At 46.5% G+C, this 26,908-nt stretch overlaps 1 protein-coding gene across 1 annotated transcript in view; it reads right to left on the bottom strand.

The window, feature by feature from the left end:
- Positions 1-2,970: 2,970 nt before the first annotated feature.
- The window catches only part of LOC144138154 (cell-death-related nuclease 7-like), an 83,557-nt gene continuing 59,619 nt past the window's right edge, over positions 2,971-26,908 (bottom strand). The window contains exons 5-7 of the mRNA XM_077670293.1: positions 20,017-20,211; positions 5,592-5,836; positions 2,971-3,227 (exon numbers count right to left, since the gene is read on the bottom strand). Of these exons, the coding sequence (XP_077526419.1) occupies positions 3,111-3,227; positions 5,592-5,836; positions 20,017-20,211 (557 nt within the window). The 3' untranslated portion in view covers positions 2,971-3,110. The remainder of the gene's footprint in view (positions 3,228-5,591; positions 5,837-20,016; positions 20,212-26,908) is intronic.

Raw genomic sequence — 26,908 nt, 5'->3', positions numbered from 1 at the left:
TGAACGAAATTGTCCCCAAGTCCCTACAATGGTGGCTTACATGAGAAAGGAGTTAATGATGCGATGACGGGTTGCATTAAAAATTGTCATCTGCACCGCTTACGAGAGCGGCACTCGAATATCCGCCGCAGTGCTAAGCCGAACACATCTGTAGGCGGACCTGTAGGCAGACCGGCCGGCTGCTCCCAGTGCGCGTCTTGCCACCCACCGTCTCGAGCGTCGCGCGTCGTTCTTTAGCCGCGGTAGCATTTGCACTCGCAGCGCCTGCGTCACATCCACGGTCGCTTTTTAATGAAGCGCCCCACGAGATCAGTACGTGGGGGCATTCGCAGAAACTGCCGTCGATGCGGATTCGACAGTGCTACGGCGGCTCTGCTCTGTGATATCCCTCCGACGGTCACGTGGTCAGCTTTGTTCACACAAAATCCACAAAATCCATCGTTTCGCGGTACTCGCTGAAACCGAAACTGCGACTGGCCGCATTGAAAATGCCTCTAATTAAACAACCGTCGCACGCTGAAGCAAATGAGGTTTCTACAGGTTATAAGTAGGTCACTAGCTACTTATCGCAAAAAAAAAAAAAAAAACAAGATGCAAAATTTTTGCGTCAGTGCCCCTTTAAGATTCAGTAATTTTATGTTGCCTTTCGAACGCGCAAGAAATATCGTAAGCTATTAGAAAAAATACCGGGGCAGTTGAGTTGTACGTGTTACAAATTCAGGGCATCACACAAATGTAAGAATGCGTCATGCTACCAGCGAAAGCGATTGAAACTGCTATTGTAAACTGAATTCCAGAGATAGAGGCTTCCTGATCTGTTTCTGTTTATGATTTTATTGAAGTCTCAAAGCCATAGTCTGCAAAGATCGAGCTTGCTAAGAGCCACAGCGTAAAAGTTCACTATCATTATTGCGGCCGTTCTGAGCTTCCCGATGGGTAGCCGCTTTTTTGGCGTTCTATTAAAATCTTATTGCCGTTTCCATGCTATAAATGGAACGTTGAGGAACAGATCCCGGGCTGCTCAGTGGAGCATCCACACTAGCAGCGCGACGCTGCCGCCACCTACAAGTCGATCTCGCGGCGAATAGCAGAGCGCACAAAGCAAGTTGCTCTTGTTTTGAAAACTCGAGATTGTAAAGGGCGATAAAAAAACAGAATGTTATCTCGTACTTATAAGGACATTATGCAGTACAGAAATGCAAGTGGTCCCAAAGTGTGAAGCTGTAAAAAAAAAAAAAGCCCGTGCTGCGCTGCCAAACGACACATACCTTAATCTGTAAGCGGGAGGAAATGAAATAATAACAAATGATTATAAACACAATGGAGTGATACAGAAGGTGGCCCAAAAAGTTGTGAAAAACCAGTCTAGAGTTTCTATGACGAAAAGAAAGAGTGCAGAAGTTGTCGGAATTTTTCGGGGTATGATTGATATGCAATGTCATTCGGGAGGTCGTCCCACAAGAGGATGACGCGAGGAAGAGCCGATGAGTTGAAGGCGTCGGTCGAGCCGTACAATCGCGTGAAACTTTAGTTATTACGCAACCTGCGAGATGTAACGGAAGGTATATCGAGTTGAAGTGGAAATGGTTTATTGCTGTAAGCACACTTCTGGAAGTGGCATCGAAGAGAAACACCCCGCCAAGTACTCATTGGATGAAGAGAAAGGCAGAGATTAATTAATTTCTGTTACGCTGCTATGGTAGTCATAGTATTGCGAAATAAACCGGGCTGCCCAATTATTAATCGCTTCAACCATGCCGATTAGCGAAGAGTAAGGCAAATCTCATTTAATTGTCTCAAAGCCAAATTTCATTACTCCTCACTAGAAAACGAACCGAAGACCGCCACCAAAATAACAAACAGCATACAGCGAGACCCTACTCGAGACCTCACCTTCACTACACACATAAAGAAATCACTATGGGCGGTAACAGACGTTAATTTCGGCAGCGATCACTTCATCACACAAACAGTGTGTCCAATCTTATTAAAATGTTATAAAGCACAAATACATTACCCCTCTCTAGAAAACGAACCGAACACCGCAACCAGTATAGGAAACAGCATACAACGAGACTCTACCCGAGAGCTTACATTTACTATAGTATTAATCAGTTAGAAGGCAATATACCAGTTTGGAAATGGGGAAGGATGATCTTGTAGTTTTCCATGTCAGTTCCGGACGAAGCAGAACGTTGGCCCGAGTCCGATGCGCTGTTTCCAGCAGAGAGCATAAAAAGACACAGCCGTTCGGAACAGCGTCTCCTCCTCCAGACGTTTTAGTGGATGCTACCTAGTCTTAAAAACTATAATATCGTCAGACGGCACTCTAGCCATATGGCTGCAGCGCTCATCTAGTGCAGGGATTTATACGCACTTCTCAACACCGTCCAGGAGGATTCTCTCTCCCCCCCCCCCCCAAATAGATTCCCCAACCACGAGCACCCCACCTTGGGATTTATACACCCCCTCCTCCAGCACCCTTCAGGAATAGTTCGACACCCCCCCTCCTTCCCCAAATCGAAATTCTGGATAAACCCCTGAGCTAGAGTGCCATTGGACGGCACTCTAGACACTGCGAAGCTTGACACCAGGCTGGTGATCGCGATAATTCGTCTCGCAAGGCTAAGGATATTCCAGAAAACACAACAGTATTGAGCCTGTTTCCCGTTACAGCATCAATTCCCAGGTGCAGTTTCGCCCAAGTGCAGATTCGGCGCGTAAATCCTCAAAATGTGATTACTGAAGAGCGCCCCTGCGACAACAGACATTTTACCAAAAACAGCATCCAGCTCTGTTGCAAACTCTCATGACACTCAATCGTGCCATTAGCGTGGAACTTATCGGTCGTCGGCGTCAAAGCAACGTTCTCTGACGTTGCCCAAGGTTACCGTAAAACAACACAGCATTCCACTCGAGGAAGCTTGTAATCTAAATACTGCACCCATTGACAACATGAAAGCAACAATATTTGAAGCGTTGTGGCACTTTAATAAACAGGATTGACTGAAAAAATAGAGGAACACACGTGAACATATGTGAACACGTGCACTTATGGTTGACTACTTTTGTAGGCTTTTATTTGGCGGTTTTTAGCCAGTCAAATGGCGCTATTCAGCCTTGTTCTTGCCGCAAGTGGTTCTTTTAGCGATGCTTCTTCTGAACAAATTAGCCAAATGCCTGCTGATCAAGCAAGTTACTTCACCGCCTCGCTTGAATTGAGAGAGCTGAAATAAGGTGAAGAACACACGCATGTCATTACACGATTATTAAGCTTATCTTTTTAGATGTGATGCAAATCTCGGTAAAAGAAATTACTACTGATCAAAGCTGCTACAGCTTCTTATATCGGTGGTGTATATTAAGGTGTCAATTCTGTGACGGTAAGAGTGAAGGGCGATGCCCTTACGTGTGACCGTACTATCGCAGTCGAACTCAGTGGGCTGAAGTGTTTCTGTGTCATGCTCGCAGAAAATACACGTCTCATCGTACTGTTAATACGTCCTTATTGAGCTCTTTGGTATCAAATCACCCACTCCTTGTTGGAAGTACAAGACGCTATATTTGCAGCCATCATGCATGTTCTGGATTACGGTATCGCACCTTGTAGCACGCATCTACGACATACCCAGTCCAATGTTTTTCCTCCGGTTATTTGTTTCCCTTCTAATTCCTTCTTTTGTCAGATTCGCTGCCTTTTACGCCTTCGCTGACTCTGACCGTTAAACAGAAGAATTAATGAAGAAAAATTTAGTGGCGTCCTGTAATGATTATACGGACACCATCCTAACCAATCGGGGATTTTTAAATTTAACTATTAGTGAAAAAAAATTACAGTCGACTACCGTTAATACGAAGTCTATTATCTGATTTTTCTGTCTCTATTCCTTATCTTTACTGTTTTTTTACCAACTACAAGTTGCATGTTTTCAAAACTGTTTCTTGAGCTTGTGACGTTTGTTCATTTATTTTGAGTCACTGCTGCCATTCTTTTTATGAATATCTTGATGTCGAATTTCTGTTGTTGGGCTCGTTGAGTGCGACATCGATGCCATTTTGAATCCCGTTTGTTTAGTCTTTTTTAAAGACGATAGTCTTTCTTGGGCTACTTAAACCCAGAAATTTTGGTCTGTCTGTCTGTCTGTCTGTCTGTCTGTCTGTCTGTCTGTCTGTCTGTCTGTCTGTCTGTCTGTGATTCGATTCAGCCACCCGGCCAAAGTAACACAAAGTAAAACAATAGTCTTACATAGTAACAGCTAAATCTACCCGTCTATGTCCGGTGTAATGTTCATACTTGTCAACATTGTCGAAGAAGAACAAGACGTTAAGCAAATATAAGGTAACAAATTAATACAGAAGTGATATTTGCAGTGTTCCTTTATAAAAAATCATGCATGCTTGAATTTTGCGAAATTAAATACTTATTCAACAGCATAAAAAAATCACTCCGCCGTAGCCTGCTGTCGCTCGCGCAACTATAACTTCTGGCGCCATTTTAAGAAATCAACCGGCAACAGTTACGAAAGGTTCCGCTAGATAGGTTCTATGTTCTGCTTCCAACGCACGTGGAGTAGGGAAACGCGGTTCTATACACGTTGAAGTAGGGCGCCTCGATTCACGTGCGTCTTCGCCGTACGGCAGCGTTAGCATCGAGACACCCGGTTTGGAGCAGTGTAACGCGGGAAATTTAAAGTGATTTAAGCAAACCTTTGGCGTCTTTACCTTGGGAGGACCGCGACGCAAGAGGAACAACATGAGAGGTGAGCGGGAAAGCGAAGGGAGGCATTTACTAGGTCAAAGCTGATAAAGACTACCGTCTTTTGGCGACATTTGCAACAAAAGGAGCAGAGCGATCAATTTTTTTGCTATGGTCTCGCCCCAGTGAGCGATAATAAAAGCGCCCGCATTGATATGCTGCTTCCGTTTTACAAGAATACTGTAGTTGATTTCCGGTATCTCTTTTTACTTCTTCTCGTTTGTTCTCCGCCTATGTTTTATTTATTTGATTTCTACCACTCCAATTGTATTCGGTTTGTTATCTACTTGTTTCTTGAGCATTTTTATTTTATTAGTCATGCGACAGCACCATCGCTGTTACTGGGCTCGTAAATAAAGATGATTGATTGATTGACTGATTGATTCATATGTTGTTACGACTACTGAAGCCTCAACACAATTCAGTAGCAATTTATACACGTTACCCGCACCAAAAAATACAAGATAACCAAATCATCCGTTCAGGCGCTCAAAGAACTCCACTTTATAAACATTTTTCGCGTTATCTTGTATAGCGCTATAACATACCATTTCCCGCAGCACCACACCGGGAAAATAGGGGGCACGTAAATTTGTCAGTATATTAGTCGCATTTCGAGAGCCCACTGAACAAGTTGGTGTATAGATATCATTGTACATGTGAGTACGTCCCGCATGAGGCATCCCGCTTTGCCGAATAGATAACATTTTAATTACTAACTTCCGTCAGATCTTCTTTCACGGAACGTATTCGGTTTAAAGGAGCTGGATTAGTTCTTCGAATAATTGGGCATACTTTGTGCGACGTCAATGGCAGAAAGTGTTACGTCTCTTACCATGCGGTTTAGTGAAGAGAAACAGAAGAGTCCGTTGTGCCGGGCGACGTACCACTTGCTGTGGTCTTCGCGGCTCACAAAGCGGTTTTTCCTGCCATCCGTAGAGTCGACGGTTATCTCAGTCACGTCGGTGACTTCATGGCGAGTACCGCACTGTGATTGCAGTACTCCACCGGCCCCATTTCTCCAGGTTTGAACATCGATGCTGTCATTGGTGCGTCCGACCATCTCTGCGGTGTAAACATCTGCACGAATAAAGGTGCGCATCGTTAGCACATAAAATCCGGTTACAACTATCACTAACAAACCTGACACAGTTTGATACTTGGTAAGAGTGTTTGGGGTAATTCAACGCTAAAATAAGCTCAGTAAGAGCACAGATTGCGGAGGATGATGTGTGTTGCGCACGCACACATACACAAATATACACATATATTGCAAACAACAATCTATGCGCGCTAAGTTCGCGTCTACTTTATCTGCTTCTTGTCACGATGTTTCTCACCATCGTGTATTGCCTATGTGTGCGTGGGCGTGTCCGTGTGCGTGTGCGCGTGCGCGTGTGTGCGTGTGCGTGTGTATGTGCGCGCGCGCGCGCGCGTGTGTGTGTGTGTGAGAGAGAGAGAGAAAGAGAGAGCGAGAGCGAGAGCGAGAGCGAGAGCGAGAGCGAGAGAGAGAGAGATAGATAGAGAGAGAGAGAGAGAGAGAGAGAGAGAGAGAGAGAGAGAGAGAGAGAGAGAGAGAGAGAGAGAGAGAGAGAGAGAGAGAGAGAGAGAGAGAGAGAGAGAGAGAGAGATTCTGAAAACAGTGTGTGCGTCAGAAACGGCTTCGACGACGATGAAGTTGATGATGATGACACGGCAGACCGTGGGCAATCGCCTTTTCTGGGTATGTGCCGGATCGGTGTCACCTCAAGGAAGCTGGCAAAAGAGCCCCAGGCATTGGAGTGACTGAGGAAGTGGAAGAAGAGAGAGACGGTGTCTGGCCTACATAGCTGCGGATTCGAAGGAGCCATTTTTCGGAGGCCGCCTGCAAGAGGCGGTAGCCGTGATCTTTCGACGCTGTCGTCAGGACGCCCGGAAACCCCGCCAGGCTGCAGTGCCAGCACGTGCCTACCAGCTGGCCGTCGACGACCGCGCATTAAACCACCGGCATCGACAGGGCGACCGAAGCTTTTTCCATATCATCACCGCTTAGCCGGCTCGTCCCGACCTTTTATTTTTAGCCACCTGTTGACTCTGCTTGTTGTGCTAAGGTCCGCAGGCGGGTCAGACCACTTGCTGAACAGGTGCAAGCAGGCAGGTACTCGTGAGCGGGAGTTAACTTGAGACGGCCCAGGCTGCAGCAGTACGCCAACACGCCAACCGCGAGAAGCCGAAGTTAAGGTGGAAGGCTGAGCGTGAATCTGAAGCTCCCGTCGGGAGGCCAACGAACGCGAAAAACATACGACACAACCCCATGGCGATGACCGAACAGCCGCTTTCCCAGCCCGCTCGAGAGAGAGGAGAGAAACTTTATTGTACAAGGCAGTTAAGAGGGCGGGGTGGCCGGTGGCATGAACCTTACGGCGACAGCGGTGGCTCGGTTCACCAAGGAGATTTGTATCCCCGGATCGGAGCTACCCAGTGCCCCCTCCCACTGCTCGTCACACGATATGGATGGGAAGGGATCATTAGGACATGCCCACATGGAGTGCGACATGGTGGCTAGAGCATTGCACGAAGGGAATTTGGGGGAGGGAAGTGTGAGATTGATATGGTGCAGTAATGCACGACATGGAAGAGTGTCGGTCTACACGAGCCGCCACGTGCGTTCCTGAGAGTTATTAAGACTGACATGAGCGGGGGAAATGCGCGGCAGGAGAGACCGTAGTGTAGAACCAAGTCGTGATAGCCGAGGGGGCTATCTCGAGCCGATCTGGCACCGTGTGAGGGGACAAGGCTGGGGCCCGCTCGGATAGTGAGTTCTCGGGCAGTAGTGTGGGCCGCCTCGTTACCCCCCTCACCGCCGTGGTCCTAGTTTCTTCCTTTCACGACGCTATCTTCCTCTATCTCTGCTGTCTGCTTATCAGTGTCTTTCAAGGCCACGTTGTCAGTCCGCTCCTGTTTTTGCTAGAGAGACTCAATTCACGCGTGTCCGCCGCAAGGGTCCCCATTGTCACCGCCATTCTGGATCACACGCTGGCCGCCGAAGCAAGTTACTGTAGCAAGACCGCGCTATAATTTTCGCCTGAACACGATTTACTTGCGAAGTTATCTGTTTCGTGTTGCTGGGTCTTGTGGGAGACGAAAACAGCCGTGTGTTGACTACTTTGACCGAATAGCGGCGGCACGGGACCGTTCAAAGGTTGTCTCCACCATGTACGGCGATGTTTTTTTTTTCATCTCCACCTTGTACTATCGTTCGTTTCACTTGGTCATGGTAGTTTCACACTTGCCTTTCCCCTCTCTGTTTTCTCGACCACGTGGGCTTTATCTAGCCCGCGCAGACAGCACTGGTGTCGCGTAGCGCGCGGCGCTTGGCTAACGGGCTAGCTGTACGGCATGGAGGGAAGGGGGGATAACATAAGCGTTGCCTTTTTTAAACTTGGCATTTCAGCTAAAGGTTCACAAATCACGCGAGGATGCACTAAATATAGTAGTTTAAACAAGTTTTTATCCCACCTGTAGCGTGAGACCCTCTATAGGCCGCCATTTACCCGCACCCCGGTCTTACGACACCCTGGTCATACGACGGTTTCTCCCGTTCTCCCGGTGCCTTGAAAGTCGTATTATCGGGGTTCCACTGTATAAAATGTGGTGACGTTTATTGACACCTGGGAACGGTCACGTCGTCAAGACAGGCAGAGTTCGAGCGGACGTAGGAAACCGGGGTTGAGGTTCGAGCTGTGCGAGGACACACTTCGTCTCCTTCCAAAAGCGCTGCATGGCACATAACCTTATCGGAAGATTGTCCACCGACAGGACATGACAGGACATAGCCACTGGAAAAGTGTCCGGAGGCTTCAAACAAACACCTTTCCTCACCCAACTTGGCTACATCGGATGTACCCCACCCAATACCCTGCCACATGTAAATTCTGCCCTAACCCATGTACCCTCATACACATGATCTTGGGGTGCGCACACAACCCAGCCCTCCCACCTTTACCCACTTCCCTTCCCCTCCCTGAGCTGTGGGAGAACCTGACGACCAGCGCCGGCTTGGATGCACAGCAACTCCTGGTGTCCAGGGCTGAGACAGCAAAATCGTCCCATGGTCTCCTGGACTGAAGAGCCACTCCCACATCACCAGGCTCACAATAAAGTTTTTCCTCCTCCTCCTCCTCCTCCCCCGGCGAGAAGAGGGAGCCATCCTGGCGACTCATGGTGACGACGGAACCAGCGGATCATAGTAGTGCTTGAGTCGCTGAACATGCACAGTCTCACGGCCGCGGCGCCGAAGATCCGATGAGGGCATAACTGGTTCGACGATATAATTCACTGGCGAAGTGCTTTTGATAACACGGTAAGGACCGTGGTATTTCGATGTAAGCTTCGGAGAGAGACCTGGAGTGGAACATGGCACCCAAAGCCAAACAAGGTAGCCGGGAGAGAAATCGCGTGGTGCACTGGACGCGCCATGGCGAGATTTCTGTAGCTGCTGGTGTTCAGAAGTGAATGAACGAGCGAGCTGGCGGCATCCCTCAGCAAACTGCGAAATCTGGGAAATCGGTGTACACTCGGAGGGATCAGGGCGGTATGGAAGTACCGTGTCCAGCGTGCAGGTCGGCTCCCGTCCGTAGAGGAGGAAGAACGGTGAAAATCCGGTAGTCGACTGCGTCGCGGTATTGTACGCGTACGTGATGAACGGAAGGACCTGATCCCAGTTTGAATGGTCTGATGAAATATACATATACAGCATGTCCCCCAGAGTGCGGTTGAATCGTTCGGTTAGGCCGTTGGTTTGCGGATGGTACGCTGTGGTAGTACGGTGAACGATGTTACACTCGTCCAAGAGCGCTTTGATAACGTCCGATAAAAATACGCGACCTCTGTCACTCAGCAGCTCTCGGGGCGCTCCGTGTCGAAGGATGAAACGACGGAGGAGGAAGGACGCCACGTCACGGGCTGTGGCTGCTGAAAGGGCTGCTGTCTCAGCGTATCGCGTGAGATGATCTACCGCAACGATAATCCAGCGGTGCTCTCTGGAGGTGCACGGCAACGGCCCGTAGAGGTCGATACCCACTCTATCGAAGGGGCGGGCAGGGCACGGCAGAGGCTGGAGTTCGCTCGTTGTTGATCGCGGGGGAGACATACGGCGCTGGCAGTCTGTGCAGGAACGAACATATTTTGTGACGAAGGTGTACATGCCTCGCCAGTAAAAGCGAAGGCGAAGTCTTCGGTATGTCTTCAGGACACCTCCGTGGGCACACTGCGTGTCACCGTGGAACGAAGAACAGATGTGCACGCGTAAATGACGAGGGATGACAAGGAGCCATTTGCGACCTTCGCACGAATAGTTTCGGCGGTAAAGGAGTTGGTCACGGACAGAGAAATGGGCAGCTTGGCGACGGAGACAGCGAGGTGCGGCTGCTGACGATGGACGGGACAAAAATTCCACAATGGAAGCGATCCACGGATCCTTTCGCTGTTCAGCAGCCATGTCGGTGATATCAAGGGGGGCCAGAGTGCACTCCACAGAAGATAAATCTTCAGCGTCGGATGGTAGAGGAGACCTAGAAAGGGCATCTGCGTCTGTGTGCTTGCGGCCGGACGGGTATACCACTCGTATGTCATGCTCTTGCAGCCGGAGGGCCCATCGACCGAGGCGGCCAGACGGATCCTTTAGCGACGAGAGCCAACAAAGGGCGTGGTGGTCCGTCACCACGACGAATGGGCGCCCGTAGAGGTACGGGCGAAATTTCGTAATAGCCCAAACGATCGCTAAGCATTCCTTTTCGGTCACGGAGTAGTTGACTTCGGCTTTTGTAAGGGTACGGCTGGCGTAAGCGACGACGTACTCCTCGAATCCGGTCTTGCGTTGTGCGAGTACTGCGCCCAGGCCCACACCGCTGGCATCGGTATGGATTTCCGTGGGAGCGCTGGGATCAAAATGTCGCAGTACCGGTGGGGAAACAAGAAGGCGGCGCAACATATTGAAGGCATCCTCGCAGGCGGGTGACCAATCGCCGATCTCGTTGTTACCACCAAGGAGCTTCGTCAAAGGCGCAATGATGGTGGCGAAATTGCGAACAAAGCGCCGGAAGTAAGAACAAAGTCCTATAAAGCTGCGAAGTTGTTTCATTGTCGTCGGTTTGGGAAATTCCGCCACACCCCCCCCCCCCACACACACACACATATATATATATATATATATATATATATATATATATATATATATATATATATATAAGGTTAGTAGCGACAGAGACAAACGAGAAAGACGTAGAAAATAGAAATAAGTTTACTGACGTTTCAGGGAGAGGACTTCCTTTCTTCTTCGGGCTACTCTGAAGAAAGGGACTCCTCTCCCTGAAACGTCAGTAAACTTATTTCTATTCTCTACGTCTTTCTCGTTTGTCTCTATCTCTAGTAACCTTATTTTTTCGCGCCCTGTGTGAGTTTTTATCTTTGCAGACTATATATACATCTACACACACATATATATATATATATATATATATATATATATATATAGAGAGAGAGAGAGAGAGAGAGAGAGAGAGAGAGAGAGAAAGAAATGCCGGCAGTCTACAACGCCACAGAAGGCATAGGGGAATGGTTAGACTATTTTTTACCGTTAGTGACGTTACATTTTTTTAATTACGTGAGAAAGAAAAAAAAAAACACGCGCCCAGAATGGGGACCGAACCCACGCCTTTCGATTAGATCTCGAATGCCTACCAATTCGGCTATCTGGGCGACTGTGTGGCGCTGGCTACCACCCTCAAGCGTCAGATACAGTTGTAGTAAATATAAATACCCCAGAAAGTGAAGGAGAACACAGACGAATTGGTAAGGCATGGGTAAGGATCTAATCGAAAGGCGTGGGTTCGGTCCCCACTCTGGTCACGTGTTTTTCTTTCTTTCTCACGTAATTTAAAAAAAAATGTAACGTCACTAACGGTAAAAAATAGTATAACCATTCCCCTATGCCTTCTTTGGCGTTGTAGACCGCCGGCATTTCTTTCTGTATTTCCTAACGAGCCCCTCATTTCCAAACCCTATATATATATATATGACAGAAATAAGAGTTGGCAGTCAAGAAAACCTCGTAAAGCAAAGGGGAGGATGTGGTAGGTCATTGAAACAGATAAAGAATTTGGAAAGAAAGTGGAGAAAAAATGCCCGCCAGGTGGGATCCGAACCCACGACCTCCAGAATACCGGTCTGGTGCGATAACCACTACACAACCGGTGGGGCGATTTTCCCCTCTACTTTCTGGGGTATTTATATTAAGGTATTTTTGTTTCCTGTGCTTGGGGGTGGTAGCCAGCGCCACTCGGACTACTTGGGGTGAAGGGGACCTTCCTTTCAACCCCCGGGCCGTGACTCGAGTGTCTACGACATGTCATGAGTGGTCGACCAGCGTTGAACCCTCTTAAGCTTCCTATGGCACCAAGACTACCAGAACTGAGGCCCTCGCTATGCATGTAGCGAATCAGAATGGGAAATGAGGGGCTCGTTGAAAATAAGACAGAAATAAGTGTTGGCAGTCAAGAAAACCTCTGAAAGCAAAGGGGAGGATGTGGTAGGTAATTGAAACAGATAAAAAATGTGGAAAGTGAAATATATATATATATATATATATATATATATATATATATATATATATATATATCAAGGTTGCAGTCGTCATTGCCACTGCTATTCGGCTTTTTTTTCGAAATATTTTAATAGGGCCGAATGACGTGTGCTTGTCACGTTTCCTTGATTCATTGATAAATAAGCGAAAATATAAGTCGAGAAAATATCCACCGTTTTTCCGGGAGCGGGACTCGAACCCACATCTCCGCATAACCGGTGCGGTGCGTTCACCATTACGCTATCCCCACAGTGGCTTCTCTCTCGACTTTAAAGCGGGGGTTTATATTTACAAGAGCTCTAAGGCCGGTCAACTTTACCGAGTCAACTTTATGTATCTTTACCGAGTCCCTCGTCCCGTATCTCTCTGTTCTGCTACATATATATATATATATATATAAATATAATTAGGAAACGGCAAACCATGACAATCTCCACCACAGCTGACAGAATACAGCTAATAGAGCTAGCGGAGCTTTCGAAGTTAATCAACAAGCGTAAGACAGCTGACATACGGATGTATAATATGGAGAGGATCGAATACGCTGTAAAGAATGGAGGTAGCCTGAAAGCAGTGAATAGGCGTCTTGACGTGGGGAAAAATCCGATGCATGCACTTAAATAGGGATAAAATAGTCACAGTTGCCGAGGAGTTCTATAGGGATCTGTGCAGTAGCCCGGACATCCAGGATAATGCCGAACGAGAAAGTAGTTCAGAGGAGATAGACATCCCACCAGTAACGACTGAAGAAGTAAAGAAGGCTTTGAAAGAAATGAAAGGGGGCAAAGCACCTGGTGAGGATCAGATAACAGCAGGCCTCTTGAAGGATGGCGGAGAAATTGTACTTGAAAAACTGGCAAACCTGTATACGCAATGCATAATGACCGCAAGTGTACCCGAATCTTCGAAGAGCGTGAAAATCATCCTAATCCATAAGTAAGGTGACATGAAGCACTTGAAAAATGACAGGCCGATCAGCTTACTGTCAGTCATCTATAAGGTACTCCAAGGTAATCGCTAACAAAATTTTTGCAACCTTAGATTTCAGTCAACCTAAAGAACAAGCACGGTTCCGTAATGGCTATTCAGCAATGGACCATATTCACACGATCAATCAGGTGATAGAGAACAGCGCTGAGTATACTGAACCCCTATATATAGCCTTCATTGATTATGAGAAAGCATTTGACTCTGTCGAAACCTCAGCAGGCATTTAGGCATTACGGAACCAGGGGGTAGATAGCATTATGTACGAATACGAGAGGATATCTGCAATGGGTCCACAGCTACCACCATCCTTTATATGGAAAGCAGTAAAAATACCTATAAGGTAGGGCGTCAGACAAGGAGACACAATCTCTCCAATGTTATTCACAGGCATAGGTCGGCGTACTCACTCGTGAGTACACTCATTTGTACTCATTTGTACTCAAACTCACGAGTGAGTACGATGATGAGTGATCACACACCCAGAAAAAAATAGTGAGTACGATGACGAGTGAGTATAGGGGTAAGTCCACTACTCGTGAGTACAGTACTCATGAGTACACTACTCATGAGTATGAGTACTCATGAGTACAGTATTCATGAGTATGAGTACTCATGAGTTTGAGTACTAATGAGTATGAGTACTCATGAGTACACAGCACAGTATTCATGAGTATGAGTACTCATGAGTTTGAGTACTAATGAGTATGAGTACTCATGAGTACACAGCACTCATGAGTACACAGCACTCATGAGTACACAGCACTCATGAGTACAATACTCATGAATACTGTTTTTGCGAGTGCTTGCACTCTTGAGTATATGCACTCCTGAGTACAGTAGTGCAAACAGTAGTGCAAACAAGAAAACGGACGACAAAAGCTGCCACCCGAAGACACGCAGAAAAACTCAGTTTACGGCCACGGCTGCACCGACAACCCCCGAGCTCCCCTGAGCCCGACCCGGCCTGAGAACAAGAGGAGACACCAGACGCAACGCGAGTGCTTACGTTCCGTTTTGCTGTGTCACATGTACTTGCCTTCGCGCAGTAAGTCGCCCAACGACAGTGCACCGCGTCAGACGTTTTCTTCCTCTGTCCTGATTTATATGTAACCTGTGTTTTTCTAACCAATTAAACAATTTATTTTTTCTACTTAGTCTTTCATTCGAGCTACGACCTAGCTAACAGTGCAGATAAGTAGATTATTCGTGAGTAATACAAATTGAGTACTCATGAGTACAGATTGAGTACTCATGAGTGCAGAATGAGTAGTACTCATTAGTGCAGAATGAGTAGTACTCATGAGTGCAGAAGGAGTAGTACTCATGAGTGAAAAATGAGTAGTACTCATGAGTATTACTCATGAGCAGTAGTAATCATTGAGTACTCATAAGTACAGATTGAGTACTCATGAGTACAGAGTGAGTACTCATGAGTACAGATTCAGTACTCATGAGTACAGATTGAGTACGAATACTTGTGAGGACAAATGAGTTTGAGTACAAGTGAGTACGATTACAAATGAGTATTTGATGAGTGAGTACGAGTGATTTTGTGAACAGACGAACTTTTTGAGTCTGAGTTTGATTGAGTACAGCGTGAATGAAAAAAATTGTGATTGAGTTTGAGTGAGTTCTTTCTGTTTTGCCGACCTATGTTCACAGCATGTTTACAAGAAGTATTCAGAACGTTGGATTGGGAGCAGGTGGGAGTAAGGGTTAATGGAGAATACCTCAGTAACCTCAGATTTGCTGATGACATTGCCTTGTTAAGTAACTCGGGGGACGAATTGCCAAGCATGATTTCCGCACTGGACAAACAGAATAGAACCGTGGGCCTGAACATCAATATGCAGAAAACCAAAGTAGTGATCATTAACCTCGGGACAGCACAACAGTTTGAGATAGGTGGTGATGCAGTGAAAGTGGTAAGCGGAATATATCTACTTAGGCCAAGTTGTGACCCCGGATCCCAACCATGAGGCAGAGATAATTAGAAGGATAGAATGGGGTGAAGTGCATACGGCAGACATTCTCAGTTAATGAATAGCAGCCTACCATTGTCCCTGAAGGAGAAAGTGTATGACAGCTTCATCTTACCGGTACTCACCTACGGGACAGAAACTTGGAGGCTCACTAAGAGGGTTCAACTTAAATTGAGAACCACTCAGCGGGCAATGGAGCGGAAGATTATAGGTGTAACATTAAGGGACAAGAAGAGAGAGAAGTGGGTCAGGGAACAAACGCGTGTTAAGGACATATAAGTAGAAATTAGGAAGAAGAAATGGACGTGGGCAGGCGAGGCGAGATAGCCGTTGGTCATTAAAGGGACCCAGAAAAGCCTTTTGTAAAAGTTACAAAAGGCCTTTATTGTCGCGTAGTACCAATATAGCGATGCAATGCCGTTGGAATTATTGATCTACATTCAGTATTAGCTGCGCCAGAAGCAATTAAGCGCACCTCTCCCCCCTTGCCGATCGATTCCTCCTCCCTCTCTGCTTCTTTCAAAGCAGCTGGAAACACTGGGAATAGCCATGTGACATAGCGACGCCCGACTTCCGTTCTGCGCTAGCTACATTCCTGCGCCTAGGCACGCGTCAATCGCTGCAGACCCGCCTTTGCCTCGGGATCGCGCAGAAAGGAAGAGCAGCCGGAAGCCAATGGCAGTGACGTTGCCGGCGACCGACGATCGGCCGAATCAGAGGGGCGCCTCGCCGTTGCGTCAGGCGCGGTCGGCGTTGCGTCAGCCGCGGTCAGCTCACTGCGGCGGCGCGCTCATCGGCTGAATAAGGCGATCTTCAAAAATTGTTTACAAATTATCCGTACAACGTATGGGGCTCACACTTGGCTCAAAAATCCCCCGTTATGTGTTCTACCACCTGAATGCATTTGATTGCCACCTTCACAAAGCTTTTCTGGGTCCCTTTAAGGGTAACAGAGTGGATCCCTTGAGAAGGCAAGCGTTGCAGGGGGCGGCAGAAAGTTAGATGGGCAGATGAGATCAAGAAGTTTGCGGGGATAAATTGGTCGCAGTTAGCACAGGACCGGAGTTATTGGATATTATTGGGAGAGGTCTTTGCTCTGCAGTGGGCGTAGATTAGCTGGTGATGATTTTATATATATATATATATCCGTGTGCGTCTGTGTGTGCGCGTGTGTGGGGGGGTGGCTGTCTTTTTAGCTACATGGCATGGTAGGGCCCAAGTTCTGAAAATGTTGGTGCTCAGGGTAACGTAAGAGAGTTACCGGTATTCAACTGCTCCTGACAAGTCTTAGAAGCTCTCGTTACGGCCTGGAGGTACAAAGAAGTTTTCCTTCACCTCGACTTGTAGAAGCGTTACTCACCACCAACCCCAAGCCGAGGATACATTCACATGCACATCAATTCACAAGGGACAGATCTCACTGTCGCCTTACAAGCTGACATTGACAAAGCATCCCACGCGTTATTTGTAGGCTGTGGGTTCCTGTATTACACCGGGCGCGTGTTATACAGCAGAGCTGTATACTAAGGTACGGTAGAAATTCGGTTGCGCTTAAACTCGGCAGTAGCGAAAGGTGGTTGTCCAGGCCAGTGGCATATCAAGTAAGGGAGGGGAATAGCGCATACAACTGAACGAGTGAACAGACAGGCACCGAAATCCTCCGTCGTCGTCAACTGCCCAGTGCATGGCGGCAGGAACACGCAGCGGCTGACGTGTAAAAGGCAGATCGAAGCCATTAGAAAGCACTAAGCCGGAGCGAAGTGCGAAGTAAAGCATCTCAAGCGGGAAGACAACAGCGGAGCAAGAATAAGATATAGGAGGAGAAACGAAGCTTCCTAGCGCTGCCAGGTAATGTCACAAGCGCTCGGAATAGGTTACGCTTGCAACATCTGCCGCGGGTTGAAGAAACTGCGAAGCCGCCGCGATCTGCATTGCATGGCGCAGCCCCAGAATAAGTGCGGCCGCTATCATTTCGTCAGTCAGGTGCCGCACCCTCTCCTTCGCCGTCGCAGCTAAGGAGTTTTGCAGTCCGGCTTGGTTTTGATTGTAACATCATGTGGTCGCTCGCCCGAGCTTGCCGCAATGGGCCATTTCACCCCTATATATTTTCGCCCCATGAAGACAACGAACCCCTTCGACAACGCGATGCTGAAGTGTCTCAGGTGTTCACTAGAGCATCAATGCTTTCGCATTCAAAACCCTTATTAGGACCCTGCAACACGCTTTGAGCAGTGTAAGTAAACCTGAGGGACATTTCGATTACGCTGCCAGGAAAGCATGAGCCAAATATTACACGTGCACGTGAAGCTCGCAGATCTCCGTGAAAGGTGCTGGAAAACCAGCCCTGCCATCTTCAATTTCCCTCATTATGCGCCACGGTAATTAAGTCATTATAGCTGTGGCTGTCCTATTGGCTGTTCCTAGTCAACGTCACGGTTTATTTCTGCTTTTCCGGTGACGATCCGACGTTGTCGGCGCTGTGCACCATGCAGCCTCTTCTATGCCTGAACTTGTACGTACAGTTTTGGCGTTTCAGGTCTTTCGAGAGCGCGCGAAGTTCAAGTAACGAAATCAATACTTCACTTTTAACCAGACCACTCGGCAACAGCCGTTTATTGCTTCAAAAACGCTCTACCAGCCTGAGTACGTGCTTGCGAGCAGTATATATACTCATATTCTAGATATAGTATAGTATATAGTATATAGTATATATGCTCATATAAAATTTTATGTACTCCACATTGCGAAGAAAAATAGAAAACAACGGCATGTTATATGTCGAAGACCGCTGAAGAGAGCATCACGAGCCGCACCCTTCTCCGGGAGAGAGCTCGTAACCTTCGTCAAGGACTCGGAGGCCGAGTTGAGAAGGAACGATTATGCGCGAATTTTAAATCTCGCGTAGCTCCGGTGATATTGAACAGATTGTTTTATTTCTTGATGGAAGAGGTGGATAGCCAAGAGTCTTTGCCGCAAAATACATTCCGAATGGTCGGTGCGGGGTCCCTTTAAGGCGTGTTTAGGTGTCCTCACAGTGTTTTCTTCTTGTCTCTTTCTTGCAATACGTGTCAGTTTTCTAGCAGCAGAATACCTAGCAAAAGCATGACCTGTTTCGCAAAAGGATAATGCAGTTGTAGTGCATTACGCTTCTTTTTACGAATGTAATGGAAATAGGAAGAAAAAAGTAGGCAGAAATTAGCAAAATATTAAACTGTTTACAAACAATAACACTGTTCTGTGACGCAAGGTAAAGTTATTTCGAATTTCACCAAGAATGCGCAGTCTGAATAAATGCGAACGTAGTATCATTAAGGAAGCTTGTTCTAAGCTAGTAGCTGTATAGTGTCGCAAAATAAATTTCTATTGAATCGTCACAATTTCCAATCTGCCTTCCTTTTAAACTGCACAGCCATAGAGAGATGGAACGCGAGCTTCAAAATATGAGCCAAACGCGAAAACCTGGAGATAATGGTTCCTGGAAGAGAAATAGCAGGGACGTTTTGCATTTTTAGCGCTTATAACACCGCACTCTTCAGTTCAACTGAGATGCCGAATGCGTTTGCTGAGTTCTCAATAAACCTAATATTTCGTTTGTTCTTGTCGGAACCGTTTTCGCGCTTCACTCCGTTATGTCTGACACCGACGCCTTCCTTGGGGACATCATCTTCGCCAGCTGTGCAAATACCCCGCTAAAACAAAGAAAATAAATTCCGCCTGAAAAAACTCACCCCGGCCGGGTCCATCGCAGATTTACATAAACTCACAAGAGGTTCTGAGGTATTCCTAAACAAGTACTTAGCCAATGCCAGCCATGCACCCGAAAATGGGCGCAAATGCTACGCGCCTGCAACCACACCCCACTGCCATTCTCCTACCAAAGCTGACGTGCCCCATCTCATTTGGTTTCGCTCCAAATTAGCTCGCTATAGAAATTTCTCCCTGTCCCAAACGCCAAACGATCCCACGATACCTATAAATCCTGATTCCGTGGAAAAGTTCCACCCGTTACCTAATCGAATGGTCTTGCTCGAGCAATATAGAACGACGTGTCTGCTCCCCTCTTCCGACAGACACCCAAAAGACCACCGCCCACTTCACCTTAGAGTCCACGTCATCTTAGAGCTCACATCGTCTTCTCGAGCCCACTTCATCTTACACCATCCTTTAATCCCCTACCCCCAGAAGGCCTAGAGACCTCCCCGCTTCTGAAGGCGTTTCTCTATTTCTCTTCTTTATGACTGTATGCTGTTTTTATACCGTTCTTTATGACAAAAAGAACGGTGTCGTTTCGACAACGTTGTGAATACATGCTAGAAAAGTTTTACTCCTTTAGATGCAAGGTAGTTGCAAGGAAATAAAGTTACAGCTTTTAAAGCATGTGCAACTTGTCTAAGCATTCATGAGCATACCGAACACAGCATGTTTGATCACATTATGCTTGTACATGTACAACAAGTATCAGCATGCTCTGCATGTACAAGCATGATGCACTTGTCATCCTGCAGCTGTCACCACTGCCATAAAGCCTGATGCAACTCTCAGCACTGCCAACCGTGTGTGCACAGTGTAGCAATTTTCGTCAGCTGGAGATTTTTCTAATAGCGGTGCAGCGGCGCCACTTTAGATGCAAAATGTAGAATAAAGTCCTTCGTTGTGTTTAACAGTACCTTTAAGCCACTTGGGAGGCTTCGCCACGGCCAATACCAAATTATTCCCCTTGGTTCGTAGAAAGCTCACTGCTAAATCCTTAGTGCCTCGTAGGATCTTCCCGTGGAGTATGTCCCAAAATGTTGGAAATGCGTGTGCCCATTTGGCGGTGTTGTTTTGATACACGTTTGCAGCTTGCACTTTAAGGTGGTACGCTGAAACGCAGAAAGAAAATTGGAACTTCGGTTACAAGTTATGATACAATTGTATAGTAAACTTTATACCGAACGTAAATAGCCTTTATATGTTTATTTTTTTTTGTTTATTCTTGCGCAAAAAACACGTTCACGCAAAGGGAGCTGGGAAAAAAGGCGTAGAACAGCTTGCCTAGCCACAGCCCCCCGGTGCGACAGGCGGCAAGCGGCATTGGCCAATATTAACACAAATCAACACAAACGAAAAACTCAAGGTTTATACAATATCTACAGTGAGACTATAAACAGTACTGAAATACACAGTAAAGAAGGTTTGCAAAAAATAGGAACCAACAAATACAGTTGCGAGAAAACGGAAAATATTTATCCTTGTAACAATATCATGGGTTCAGCATAAAGATGCTGCGTGTGTGATTAAAAAGAATGATAGAAATTTTTTGAAAATTGTTGTGTTGTGTTTTGTGGCACATAAGCAACTAAGGCTATCATGCGGCGAACAAAAGTTTTGGTGTTTTTGTGGATAATAAGGAATTGTCTTATCTCGTTATATCTTGTTTAGAAGTGTTGCTTCTTTTAAGAAACTAAGGATAGAGGAAATTTTAACAGCATCTTCTCCTAGGAGTAGGCTGGGGTAAAATTGGAATTGTTGGCTGTAGAACAGCCTAAATGTTTTTTCCTCAAGGCCTCAAATTTCGCACATGACAGTAAGATGTGATTTACTGTAAGTTCTTGGTCACAATCTTCACATCTCGGTTTGTCTTGTTTCATCGGAGAGTTGTGTGTAAGAGGTGTGAGGGCAATGCGGACACGACATAAAACCACTTCTTTAAGGCGTTATTCATGTCTGCTTGATTCCCACTCTGCTATCATGGGTTTAACCAGGTGGACTTTGTTGTTGGTGTTCTTATCCCATGAGGACTGCCAAGTTTCTCTCAGTTTTCTCCGTATGAATTTCTTGCAGTCGCTGTGAGGAATCTGTACTTTCTCTATTGTTCCGTTACCCGCCTTTGCGGCACACGCATCGGCTCTTTCATTTGCCTTGGTTCCAACATGGCTAGGGACCCAGCACAACTTAATTTCCTGTCCTTGTTTTGTGACTGTTTCTAAATTGTGTATTATGTCTCCTATTAGAGGTTCAGCTGCATTTTTGTAATGTACTGCTGTGACTGCGCTGGGAGAGTCTGTATATATAATACTGTGTTTAATTTTATTCTTCAATATTCTTTCCACTGCCACAGCAATGGCATAACATTGCGCTGTGTAAACCGAAGCGCACTGGGGTAGCCTGATCGCTTTTTCCCATTTCCCTTGAACTACTGCACTCCTGACATAGCATCATGTTTTGGAACTGTCTGTGTAAGATCATGCGTATTATTTGTAGTTTTCGTTTAATACCAAAAATACCTGTAAAATATGTTCTCGCGGAGTCTGCTTTTTTGAAGGCGTGTTAGTGTGAAGTCACATGAAGGAAAACTATACCAAGGTGGTAGTCGGTTCTGTCTATGGGCAATTTGAGGTAATGTGTCCAGCATACTAAGTTCTTGGCATCTCTCTTCAAACCGAAGAAGCAATGGTCTGATAGCTTGGGGTTTATTATTAAACAGGGTCCTAGACGGCATTTTGTAACTACGGGGTAACACAGATGTTTCGGCTGGGAAGGGATCTTTAGTATGTATGAGCATGTCAGCATTGCTCTTCTATCTGTGAGTGGTGGTTCATTTGTTTCGACTTAGAGGCTGTTTATGGGTGATGTCCTATACGCCTCAGACGAGAGACGTAAACCTACATTGTGAACTGGGTCCCATCATTTCAAGTAGGACTGTCTCGCGGAGTCATACACAATGCTACCATAGTGTAAGCATGACCGCACAACAGAACAGTAAATTTGTAAAAGGCAGGCCCTGTTGGAACCCCAGTATTTGCGTGACAGGACCTTAAGGACACTTTGAGCTCGCGAAGCTTTCTTTTAAAGCATATTGATGTCGGGCAGGAAAGTGAATTTTTTGTCGAACATTATGCCTGGAAATTTGTGTTATTTTGTTTAGGTAAGTCGATTTCCTTGAGATGTAGGGTGGGGTTGGTCTGTAAGCCTCGTTTGAGAGAGAAGAGAATAGCCACTGTTTTGTGTGGTGAAAACTGGAAGCCATTTCTCTCTGCCGATGTTGTTAGTCTATTTATACTCAACTGCACTTGTCTCTCGCAGGTTGCTACATTGAAAGATGTGCAAGCTATTTGAAGATCATCAACATAGACAGACTACATATTCGACTTTGGAATTATTTTGCATATGGAGTTCATTTTTGCAACAAACAGTGTTGTGCTTAGAATACACCCCTGAGGGACCCGGTTCTCATGTACAAAGGTTCTCGAGAGGGTTGAGCTCCGGCGTACTCGAAATGAAAGGTTTGCCATGAAGTCATTCAGGCAATTTAGCATTCTTCCACGGATGCCTAACTCTACTAAATCCCGCATTATTCCAAATCTCCATGTAATGTCGTAGCCCTTCTCAAGATCGAAAAACACCGTAAGGCAGTGTTGTTTGTGTATAAATGCTGCTCGTACGGTATTTTCTAGGCGGACAAGATGGTCAGTTGTTGAGCATGCTTTTTTGAAAACACACTGGTGAACATCAACAAGTTTGTTTGATTGTAGAACAAATCTTAATCTGGTATTTATAATGTGTTCATACGTTTTAGCTAGACAGCTAGTAAGGGCTATTGGTCTGTAACTACTAGGGGAGGTTGGCAGCGTTCCTGGTTTTAGGAATGCTACAATGAATACTTTTTTCCAAGTTTCCGGTATTTTTCAAAGTATCCAAATTTTGTAAAACAACTTTAATTTCTTGAACATTATTTAGTAAAGACGGCAATTCGTATCGCAACATTTGTGCAGCATAATTCGTACGGCATTTTTTTTTATTTTACAGGTTTCAGGATTGCGGGTATAATATATCGAAGAGAGCTTTTCTAAACCAGCTAGAATAATTAGTAAGCCGTTATTTACTACAGCTTGTTTGTAGCATCGGTTAAGTTTATTACTGTAAGTAGAATCCATTCAAGACCTCGAAATTGCGGCCTTGAAAATACCTTCACAATTAAACTTTTCAGGTACACTTTCAGATATTTTTTGCAGCTTGCGTTAGTTGTAATAAAGACGTTTTACTACGCAGAAATATTTTGAGGGCGTCTATATGTTAAGTATTCCCAGGCCCAGGCTGGCATTATCACTTCCTTGTGTGAAATATCGGAGGTCATCGCTTTGTTACTTCAACGAACTGTCACGTAAGTAATGGTAAGTAATGTGTCACGTACATGCCCTTAGCATCTTGAAGAGCTAGGGCAGGTAATTCATTAAAGCTTGCCACAACCCTTCGCAGAAAGGGTATTCAATATCCTGCTATGACTAGGGTAGCTTTATTATAGTTCACCCCAACGCACACAAGCATGTCCATCAATTCTATGTGCTCTATTTTTCTTTGTGTTGAATATCTCATGGTGAACACATTAAACAAGAAATACTAACGACAAAAAAATCCCCTCATAAGTTGCTCAAAATGTGCATTGAAGATCTTGGCAATGCCATCAATCGTCTCTGGGCATTGAAAGTATTGCGATAAGCAAAAAAATTCCCCCCCAGAGAATGAGACGGCTCATTCAGGTGCCCGCGACATCATTTTTCGGTAATTCCCTTCAAAGGTGGACTACGCAGCTCTACTCATTTTGATCCAACGCGTTCCTTCTTGGTACACAGATCTTTACAGCTACCGACGCATCCGCCTCCACTATCCTCCACTTCACCCGTACCTTAACGCCCACGACGCCCGTCTTTGGTGCAGACTCCAAACCTTAACGCTCCCATACTAAACCACATCTCTCCCAACCATACCCTGTTGTGAATCAGCCATCCCACCGCTGCCACCAATGTTGGGACTCGCATCCACTGCGTGTCACCAAGCATGTAGCGGCATGACGGCCACCGGTCGTTAACCAGAGGCATGATTCGACCGAGCCGCCGCGACGGAAAAGGAGAGGAGACTCTGCAGCGATGCAAGTTTGGGCCTGTCGGCCGCGGGCAGTTTGTTCTGGTTTGATCGAGGCATGAATCGGCCCCGCTGTCGGCGCGGAGCCCCGTGCAAAGGATTTGGGCCGGGCGCTCTACAACTGCCCCTACAACTGCCCTTCTTGCCCGACTCCCTGCATCTCGTGCCACCTTTTGTGGGAGCCCCTGTCTTCTTCGTCGCCGGAGAAGTGGGCTGCGAAGTGACCAGCTCGCTGCCTGAAGTTGAAGAACATTTGATCCGACGGGATAGAGCAGGGGTAACAGCTCGCGAATTTGTGGGCTGAGAAAGGACCGTCCACTTTTCTGTGTATTAAATACAATAGGCTTTCTTAAGGTACTTGAACCAGAAAATTTCGGTCTGCCTCTCTGTTTTTCTCTGTCTGTCTGTCCCTAGATTCAGCCTTCCGGCCAAAAGGAAAAAGAATTCTTGAACGAAGTGTTTATGAGCCAAAGCCTGTCCGAACCACTAAATCTGGAAACACCCTCCATACTTTCATACATTGTGGTGCAAAAAGAAAACATTGGGAATGCTGCCGTCAAAACATCAATGCACAACTGATACACGCAGGTTTCATAATATCAAAAATAAATGGTGCTTTAAGTTGGCAACAGCACATAAAAAATGCGCATTGAAAACAATATTTTGATACAAAAATGCAAAAACAGCTCGCGCGAGCCTGCCTCGTGGCAATGTTTCAAGTACACAGTAACAAAAAGTTCCAGTAGATGGCGCTAGCAGTGGAATGAGAGAAAATTGAAATGTTTCGAGCAAACCTTCATTGTTTTTATTGTGGGAGGAGTGATACAGGAGGGAAAGAGCATTAGAAGTGGGCGGAGAAGAAAAGAGAAACATTTGCGTGGTAGGGGCAGCAGAGAACTATCGTCTTTCGACGTCATTTGATGCCAAGTGAGCAGATACGCGGTGAATTTTTTTGAATTTATTTTTACTGAGCTGAAGTGACCATTTTACCCCGTTATGCCTAAATTGACCCCACTGCGTGAAGAGCATTTTTAGGGAGCAATAGGGCGTTTCTCCTGTGGCACGACTGCGTGTGCTACGAAGCTATATGTTCGGTAAGATGTCTTCGGGCCTTGGGGGTCGCATGTATGCATGTATGTTTGACTACCTAATAAATAGATGCGTCTATGTGTCAGAAAACAGCGGCGACACGACTATACAGTGTGACTCGTGGTTTTCTACCGAGTGGGTCCTCAGTTCGACAATCTTCAACATCACTGATGGGCATAGAGAAGTGTTTGACGGAGTTCGTTTAAATATTCTTGTACGTAGATGATATTTTCATATGAAGCTATACGCAAGAGGCGTGTGCAGTACCCGAGGCTTCAACGGGAAATAAATTCTGATTGATTGATTGATTGTAGGGTTTAACGCGCCGACGCAACGCAGGCGATGAGGCACGCCGTAGTGGAGGGCTCCGGATTAATTTTGACCACCTGGGAATCTTTATCGTGCGCCGAAATCTCGTACACACGGGCGTTTTTGCTTTTCGCCTCCATCAGAAAAGCGGCCGCCGCGGCCGGGAATCGAACCCGCGACCTCGTGCTCAGCAGCGCAACGCCTTAGCCACTGAGCCACCGCGGCGGGTGGGAAATAAATTCTACTGCTCCGTTTCGAAGTACCCCAGGTCTGGAAATATGAGCTGGCAAGTTCGGTGCCATCGTTTTCAAGATGGGTGATGTATCAAATTATGGGCGCACCATTGGAGGCTGCACGGTTCCCGATGTTCCGCGCCACAAATTCTTGGCTGCAATACTCGACATGTCTCTGGCTTGGCCAAAACATGTCGCCATCTAAACGACAAGCTTTCTTCCTTCTCCAACACCTTCAGCATGCTACCTGGTAACGCCGGCGGAAGTGCAGTCCCGTTCCTTCTTCGGCTGAACGATGGGATGTGCGTTGGATTGTTACGCTGCAGGCTCCCTGCACCTGTCCAACTCTCAAACGTAAATGCAAAAGTTCTGCAAAGTATGCAAGCACAAGGCATGACGATGCATATTCGAGTGCCGAAGATCACATCCATTGTTGGGACGCTAGTGGTTCCTTGGCGCTGCCTGTTGGGCGCCATGAAACCAAGTTGGTATGCAGGAGCTCCTTCGCGCGCGACTGCGCTTCTTGCACGGCAGCAAGGTCACCCCTTAGCACTCAGCTCAGTCACTGAAGTGTGAGACCTTCTACCGCTGTACTACCAGCACCCACCCTGCCTCTACAAATTACAAATAGAGTGCCCGGCATTACCTGCAAACTGGATATCCCCACCTCTGCTTTGAAGTTCTTCGCCTTAGAATTGATCTCCCAAAAACGCAGACCACGCACGCATCTATACACGGCAGCCTGTGGCAGCTATCTCATCTGCAATAAGTATATGGTTGCCGTTATCCCTTACCGTCTTTAGTGCAACGCTTAGCCACAGGACAACATCCACGGTTACCGAACTCGCTTCGCGCTGCTTTCGCCTACATCATCGAGCAACCAACTTGTCAGCGGGCAATCTTCACGGATTCTCGGGCAGCACTTGAGTACTTAACATCGTACCTGAAAGATCAGCTTGTTTTCGACACTAATGCCTGCACCTACAAGCTCTTACGGTACACCATCATGTAGAGCGTCACAGGATAT

Source organism: Haemaphysalis longicornis, unplaced genomic scaffold (genome assembly GCF_048455015.1).
Source record: "Haemaphysalis longicornis isolate Haplotype H1 unplaced genomic scaffold, Haemaphysalis longicornis Haplotype H1 scaffold_5, whole genome shotgun sequence".
Classification (NCBI taxonomy): domain Eukaryota; kingdom Metazoa; phylum Arthropoda; class Arachnida; order Ixodida; family Ixodidae; genus Haemaphysalis; species Haemaphysalis longicornis.
The sequence above is the reverse complement of the archived record's forward strand: the minus strand, read 5'-3'. Positions and strand labels throughout refer to the sequence as shown.